Source organism: Rhincodon typus, chromosome 3, assembly GCF_021869965.1.
Source record: "Rhincodon typus isolate 14 chromosome 3, sRhiTyp1.1, whole genome shotgun sequence".
NCBI classification, from domain to species: Eukaryota; Metazoa; Chordata; class Chondrichthyes; order Orectolobiformes; family Rhincodontidae; genus Rhincodon; species Rhincodon typus.
This window is the reverse complement of record NC_063334.1, coordinates 95,109,682-95,118,171: the sequence shown is the minus strand read 5'-3', so window position 1 is coordinate 95,118,171 and position 8,490 is coordinate 95,109,682. Positions and strand designations below refer to the sequence as shown.

Genomic DNA, 8,490 nt, shown 5'->3' with positions numbered 1-8,490 from the left:
TTCCCCTCCCCCATTTCTGAAGAAGGGTCTAGGCCCGAAACGTCAGCTTTCCTGCTCCTCTGATGCTGCTTGGCCTGCTGTGTTCATCCAGCTCTACACCTTGTTATCTCCCATTCTCCTCAGGTATAGTTCTTCAGTAATTTATCAGTATTAGTAAATAACAGTGCTAATAGTCCCTCAGTAATTTATCAGTATTAGTAATATAGCAGTAATAATATCTCAGTGTTATTTTAGTACTTTCTCCCTTTGTACAAGGTTTCCTTCTTTCAGAAAGCAACATTTTCTAGGCAGCTCTTAAAAATGGTATTTCATAACTAACTACTAGCAGGTGGTCAGACATGCACCTGGTGACTCATCTATGATGTGTGGAAAAGTTCCTGATGTACTTTCAGTATCTTTTCTGAGACCTGATGTTTGAGAGCTTGACGTGGATTTCAGTCATTTTTAAATCAATGAATAAATGCTACGTAGCAGTTGGTGATATTTCAGCTTGTTTGTACTTCAAGCAATTAGAACTAAACCTACATAAAAACAATGTTGAGAAACCGAGTGGGTCTGGCAGCATCTGTGGAGAGAGAAAAAGAGTTAATGTTTTGAGTTCAGTGTGAGTCTTCTTCAATTCCTACTGTATTCCTCCAACACTTTCTGTTTTCATTTCAGATCTCCAGCATCCTCAGTGTTTTGCTTTTATTTAGAGACTAAAATTGTTTGGTTTTATTCTAATTTCATATTAATTGGGAAAATGATACTCACAACATACAGGAGATGATGTGTGTACAACCTCCAACTCACTTTAGGCCCTCAGCTGGTTTGCTCAGGTCTCTCAATCTATTACACTCAGATTGAATGTAAACCGAATATTCCTCGAGGGCTGCTGGATGTGGGGGTCATTTCCGTCTCCTGGCTCAACTTGCTATTGCCCAGTTTCCTGGGTCACAACTCATGAGAATTACCTGAGTCCTGGTAAGATCTCTGGTAAAAGGGGTGAAGTTGGAAATGCAATTAAGGGAAATCACACCTCTTGGAACACCAATAAAGATGGAAAGAAGAACCCTTAAAGAAGCAACCAAAAGGGGAGAGTGGGAAGAAGGCCCTAAAAGCAGATTTACGGCCTACGGAACAAAAGATAAAGTGGGACAGAACAGAAGCTGGAAAGTTCGCATTCCCTACAAAAGTGCATTTTGCTACCATCTCAGGATATAAAGTGATCCTTTTCCTTGAACAGATGACACCTAAGATAGGAGTGTCACTACTTTCCCAGGTAGGCCCACTTCATCAAGTGTCATGCCAGGCTGTTGACTGGACAGCAGTGGACCATTTGTGGGGTGAAGTTACCTGGAGGTGGAAGTGCCACTCACTGAGAGTTGAGGCCAGCATCTTCACTGAGTGCAAAGAAAAACCAGTAAAGCTTATGAATGGCACACACACACAGGTCTAATTTATCTTGTATCTCTAAGCAGAGGTCCAGTATGACCAGTACAGTCATTTCCAAGTATTACTGGTTTTACTCTCTGGGTGGCAGCACCACAGGAAAGCAGTGGCTGTTGCCAGTACGACACTGACTCAAGGACCAGGATTATCAGAAACCCAGTCCATAGGTGAGTGATGGGAGGATGGGTAAGGCAGGGTATGGATCATTGGGGTGGGTGGTTGCAAGTAAGAGTAAATGGACTGGCTCTCCTGGGCACCATACCCACTCTTTATTTCTGGATGCCCTGTAATTCAAACAGGCACTGAGCACCTTTGAATGATGCACCCACCTCAGAAACCTGTAAGCAACTGCTCATGGGTTTGCTTGTTGGGATCCCTTTAGAGTGACTGTGTAAATGCCAGCATTGGCAGGATGAGCAACTTAGATGGCATACATTGCCATTGACTGCCTCCATTGGCAGTAGGCAGGAAGAATGTCTGTGGGAAGATGGCAGGCTAGTCACCCACCAATGTGCTGCCTCATTAAATGCCCCCAGCCAGCAAACCTGTCACAGAGAAAGGCATTAAATTGCAAATATTATGCAGATTCTCAGACAAATTTTAACATAGCTTTCCTCTGTGAAAGGCACATGGAGTTTCATAATCAATTTTCCACCATGTAGTTCAGAGATTGTCTTTACTTTTCATGTTCCTTGGGGATATGGAAGCAGCCCTGGTGCAATAAGAAGTAATAAGCTTTCTGTGTATGCAGTTCGGAATAAAAGGCAACAAATCTATCAGCAAGTCCCACAAGTCAAGTGCAAAACTTTACCGCCAACAGTTTACAGATTCCTTTGAAATAATACTAAGTATTGAGGCATAGCAACATTAACACCGACAGGAGTCTTGGAGATGAGAATAAGGCTATAGCTATATTTTTTTGTGGCGTACCACACTGCTAAAAAAAAATCTGTCTGGTTTAACATCACAACAGATTACTGCATTCTTTAGTATTAATAATCAAATCTAAATTAAATTGTTTGTTCATTTCTATTGACAGTTGTGTGGGAAGGAGTTTAACCGGATGCACAATTTGATGGGACACATGCACCTACATTCTGACAGCAAACCATTCAAATGTTTGTACTGTCCCAGCAAATTTACCCTGAAGGGAAATCTTACTCGTCATATGAAGGTTAAACATGGAGTCATGGACGGAGGGTCTGACTCACAAAGTAAGAATGCAAATTTTAATGAAATATAATTATGGTTTCAACATTGTAGTAAACACATGTAGAAAGATTGCACCTGAATGAATGCAGTGAATATTTTGAAGGTTTTCTCTCTGTGTTCTCTATTTCTTTTTATTATCTCTTTTTCCTGCCCTTTCTCTCCTTTCTTAGTCTCCATTTCTTCTCTCCTCTCGCTTCTCCATCGTTCCTCTTTCTCTTCCTTTATTTCTATTTCCCTTCTTCCTCCCTCTACCCCTCCCACTGTTTCTTTATTTTCTTCAGCACGGTGGCACAGTGGTTAGCACTGCTGCCTCACAGCGCCAGGGACCCGGGTTCGATTTCAGCCTCGGGCGACTGTCTGTGTGGAGTTTGCACATTCTCCCCGTGTCTGCGTGGGTTTCCTCCCACACTCCAAAGATGTACAGGCTAGGTGGATTGGCCATGCTAAATTGCCCGTAGTGTTCAGGGAGGTGTAGTTTAGGTGGGTTATAGGGGGATGGGTCTGGGTGGGATGCTCTGAGGTTCGGTGTGGACTTGTTAGGCCAAAGGGCCTGTTTCCACACTGTAGGGATTCTATGATTCTATGATTCAAGCTGCTGCTGTTCCTCTGTTCCCTCCTCTTCCAGCTCTTGCTCCTATTCCTCATACATTCCATGCTGCTGTATGACCTGTCCCCCAGATACTGTCCCCTCATTGCAAAGAAGTTACACAAAATGCAAGATACAATCACAAATCTAGATCAGGGCTGTACTGGTTGGTTCAGGCAGCAGAAGCATTTGTATTGATCAGTGTCTGCTCTACAATGCCTCTGATGCTAGCAAAGTTGGCTTGCAAAGTCTGAAATTGTCAGTAGCCATTTTGTAATTTGATGGCTTAGAGGTAATAAAGATGGTAATAATGAATTGTGACTGCTGCCAGGAAACTGGGCACAAATTGCCTGAAGAACTCTCTGTAGTTAATAACAGCTGGGTATTTCTTTTTTTTAAAATTCATTCATGGGATGAAGGTGTTGTTGGCAAGGCCAGCATTTATTGTCCATCCCCAATTGCCTAGAGGGCCTTTAAGAGTCAACCACATTGCTGGTGGTCTAGAGATACATGCAGGCCAAACCAAGTAAGGATGGGAGTTTCCTTCCCTAAAGGGCATTAATGAACCTGATGGGTTTTTCCTGACAATTGACATAGTTATCATTAGACTCTTCTTTGCAGATTTTATTTTATTGCATTCAAATTCTGCCATCTGCTGTGCTGGGATTTGAACCTGGGTCCCCAGAACATCACCTGAGTCTCTGGATTTACAGTATAGCGAGAATACCACTAGGTCATTGCTTCTCCTAATAGAAAGATTGGAAGCCTTTTCCAATCAGAATGATGCCACGATAATAACTTGGAGCGTGTAAAGGTGCAGTTATTGGCACCTTTATACATGGCACCTTCAACAGTGTCTCAATAGTTCCAAGGTCTCTCAGAGAAAAACTTACCCAAGAACATTCAACTTCCTGGCCAGTTCCTTTTACGGATTGCATTTTCTTGCCATCCCTGGTACAGAGGACAATTATAAATTATGTTAAATACGTGGTCTTCTGTGTATATGACCTCCCTCCAAAAATTAATATAGTACAGACCACTGTTTGTGGTAATACCAGTAAGGTTTTAATAAAAAGAAGGAATAGACTGGTATGCAAAATAACAAGCCAGAAACAGGAAAGGTGCCAGGTTTTGGAGATATTGAACAGTGCATCCTGTTTGTTGCAGTTATTTATTTATCATCAAAACTGGATATAAGTAATTTAATAAGATTTGTTGCTGGCAATTAAGTTATGAATGCTTAAAACTGATTAATGGTTGGTTAATTTTTAATGTTGACTTATATAATATCACCACCTAATTGCTTTTTGCTCTAAACTTCCCACCTACTGAAAGTGCCAGTGCCATGAATTGGAAAGTTATGGTAACTGTTATTGACATAAGTGGCACAAACCATGTAGTGACTCTAGCCAGAACAGGCTTTTCTTTTCTATCCAGAATCTGCTGGCATCTACTATAATAAAACATAAAAAATACAATTACTTGGTCCAACTAAATAGGTCAAAGCCCTACTAAATAAATCAAAGCAATATATAAATCAAAATTGTATTCTTAATCATAATACAGACCAGCAGGATGAAATAATTTGTCAGATTTAACTATTTCCAGCAGGCTTGTAGTGTCACAACACATACAGATTAACATCAAACATTCAAACTCATGTGCCCTTTTATTTATAGCCCTCAATTCCCTTTTGTTCCAACTGTGAATGAATTCACTTGTAATTACTGTGACCTTGAGATCAGTAAATAAAACAAGCAAATCCTGTACTCAAAGAGTAGGTCACAAGGGCAAAAACATTTTGAAGCAATGGACGTAAATTAAAATGTTTAACTTCCAATCGAAACCTAATAAAAGTATCAGTATTTGCCTTTGATACGCTTCTCTGCTTTGCTTCCCCACATTGTAAATGATGAGCAGTAATCAAAATTTAATCCAGGTTATATTTTCCATTAATTTCTCAAGTCGTGAAGGGACTGTACCTGAAGTATTAACATTAACAGAGGCAATGGCCTAGTGGTATTATCACTGGACTGTTAATCCAGAGACCCAGATAATGTTCTGGAGATCCAGGTTCGAATCCCACCATGGCAGATGGTGGAATTTGAGTTCAATCAAAATCTAGAATTAAGAATCTAATGATGACCTAGAGTCAATTGTCAGGGAAGAACCCCTCAGGTTCACTAACATCCTTTGGGAAGAAAACTGCCATCCTTACCTGGTCTGGCCTACAGGTGACTCCAGAACCCACAGCAATGTGGTTGACTCTTAACTGCCCTCTGGGCAATAAATGCAGCCTCACCAGCAACAACCTCAGCCTGTGAATGAATAAAGGAATAAAAGGAACTTCTTTCTGTTAGGTGCTGACAAGCATACACTTCTGGCATCTGATTTCCAGTTTATAAACTTTTTGCCAGTTGTATTTTATAACTATAGGCTTCCTATGGGCCGGGTAAGCAAATATGCTCCCGCACCTCAAAAGGCAGCCTTGTGTTTCTCCAGGTTTCCTCCTGATATCTCCTCAACTCCCTCGCCTTGCCCCATCAGCAAGAATCTAACAGCTTCAGAGATTTAGGGAAATTAACAAAAATAGATCTAGAAAATAGAATCAGTGGAGATCAGCCCAATAATATACTTGCTCAAATTATTTCAAGCTTCAATACATTAACAAGTGGCAACAGGAAACATTGATTTTCAGTCCTTATGAGACACAAATTGTTAATCAAATACCAGATTATGTTTATTACCTATCATGTTTTGTTGAGCCATATGGTTTGCATGATGGCTTGATGATGCTCATGTTGATATTTCTTCATTTTAGGCTTCAGGCGGAGAGGGCGAATTGGAATTGTACAGAATAATCTAATGAGCAATTTTGTGCAGGAAGAGCCCTTTGACCTTTCTCAAAAGAGCAGAATAAAAATATCATCCCAGTCCGATGGGGAGAGTGCCAAAGGCAGCTCTTGTCAAGAAGAAGAAGAAGACAACTACTATACAATAGACCAATATGGCCCTGGTATGTATTGCAGAGCAGACAAAATTTATTTGCCAGAAGATTTATCCCAGAAACCAGGAAGGCTCATTCAAGACTTTAGAGACTCAGACAATGAAGAGCAGGACAAAGAGGGTATGATAAATGAGGAAGATGAAGACTTGATGACCCATGGAAAATTTCTGCAGAATGGAACTGTAACTGACAAAAATAGCACTACAGCTATGCACTATCTATTTGATATCAATGAAAGCTACAAGGAATTTTGTCTTGACAGAAGATGTAGCCCAGTGTGAGAAACATAATGGTAATAAAATGAAACCACTATTTTGATTAATAAATCTGCAAAAGAAATGACTATGTAAACATAAATGAATTGCTGTTTAGATATCAGAAATATGAGCTGCATAGTAGCTTTCGCTTATGATGTTTATATTTATTTAGATCATGCAGTTCATCGGCTTGGACTCTATCTGATTAAAGGATCACATCTTCACAACTCCCCCTTTCTGCAAAATTGCAACCAGTGGCACTAACACTTTATGCAAAGCCCTCATAACTACCCAAAGCTGCAAATTTTAACATATCATCAATAGTCAAAATATCCATTTGATAAACATAAGGAAGACATTGCTCTTGTCTGTTTAACAATGGGCTGGTAAAACTAACAGACTTTATTCACTGCACATTTATGAACAGATTTAATCTAGCCTGTGTCACTACAGGGATATGAAGAGTCCACTTTGCTTGCCTTCTTCATAAGGACAAGGAATGTGTAGGGTCACTGCAAGTCTGTTGAATAAGCAAATTATTATTGATATTTCTCCTGATATAATTTTGAGTATTTGTTTTAAATATACATGTCATTGTAATTACTTATCGGATATTAGCCACTCGCATTTTTGTGTATTTTTCTGGTATATTTTCTAGCTATGAAGTATATCTTTAAATTATGTCTTCCAGTGAAAATCTTCCAGGTATTACAATGCATGCAAAGTCATTTTAAGTAATAAAATACATTTGCTGAAGTATGAGGCAATGCCGGAACTACTACAAACCAAATGCAAATGGAGAAAATATGTAACAGTAAAATAATCATGAGTTTCCAGTGAAATAGAAAATCTCTTATGCTTTTCATCTGCATCTGATCTGAAATAAGATAAAGAAACAAAAGAATGCTGTTTTATGAGATACATGAATGCCTTGCGGTTTGTCTTTTCATTTAGTCCTTGTGAAGACTTGAGGACCATTTATCTAAATTCCTACATAATTCAAGTCATCCTGGAATAAACACTGACTTTGATGCTCAGGAATGCTAGCCTCACATTATAGCTGAAATACTTGAGTTCCGGTGCTGGCTCATGCTTGAAATCTGCCATTTCAACATGAAATAAAATTAGTTGTTTGGTAGCCAGGCCTCGTAATGCTGAAGAGATCTATTTTTTTGGGAGAGGTTGTGGGGGATGTGTTTACTTCTCCACTGAGCATATATCCATTGGCAGCGCCCATTGCTATAGGAGATCATGCTCAGATCTGTTAACATAAATTCAGAGCTGAAAAGACTGATTAAATGCAAGCAATCATGATTGAAATGGTAGGAAAGGGTGAGGAAAATTAGGTATAAATGTAAATATTAAGTATTTGCTCAGAGAATATCACAACAGTATGCTGTCATTTTATCATGCACGCATTTATAAAATTCTTTCAAACAAAATACTGGTTATATATGTTGGAAATCATTGTTATCCAGTGTTATTCAAAATGTTGAAGCACGGTTAGTAAAGGACCACTATGGAACACATGTAGTGTCGACCAAGTACTTGGTGCTCTTCATCAAAAAATGATATGGATATCAATATTGCAACATTGTACCCTTCCTTTATCCCGCACTCATTTTTTCTCTCAATATTGACAAGACTAACATTTGCAGTACGTTTTCAAGGTAACTAATAAAACAATTATGATCTGCATTCTAATTTTCACATGTATTTTGTTACATAATATTCATAATAGCTTATCCAATAAAAATATGCAAGGTACTTCATGTATTCCTGAATATCTTGCTCAGCAGGAGGTAAAGTGCTGCATTATGCAATAAGGGTGCAGCAATTCAGTAGATTTACTCAAGAACTGTAGTCGCTTTTGGTTCAAATGATCTTTCCAGAACAATGGAAAACAGGAGCAGGCCATTCAGCCCAATCAAGCCCATTGTATTCAATTAGATCATTGTTGACTTATACCTCAATCCTATCTACCCGCCTTTGCTCAA

At 39.2% G+C, this 8,490-nt stretch overlaps 1 protein-coding gene across 1 annotated transcript in view; it reads left to right on the top strand.

Moving 5' to 3' along the window:
• znf366 (zinc finger protein 366) overlaps positions 1 to 8,191 on the top strand; it is a 62,047-nt gene extending 53,856 nt beyond the window's left edge. The window contains exons 3-4 of the mRNA XM_048594956.1: positions 2,471 to 2,645; positions 6,051 to 8,191. Coding sequence (XP_048450913.1) covers positions 2,471 to 2,645; positions 6,051 to 6,517 — 642 coding nt within the window. The 3' untranslated portion in view covers positions 6,518 to 8,191. The remainder of the gene's footprint in view (positions 1 to 2,470; positions 2,646 to 6,050) is intronic.
• The last annotated feature ends 299 nt before the right edge of the window (positions 8,192 to 8,490 follow it).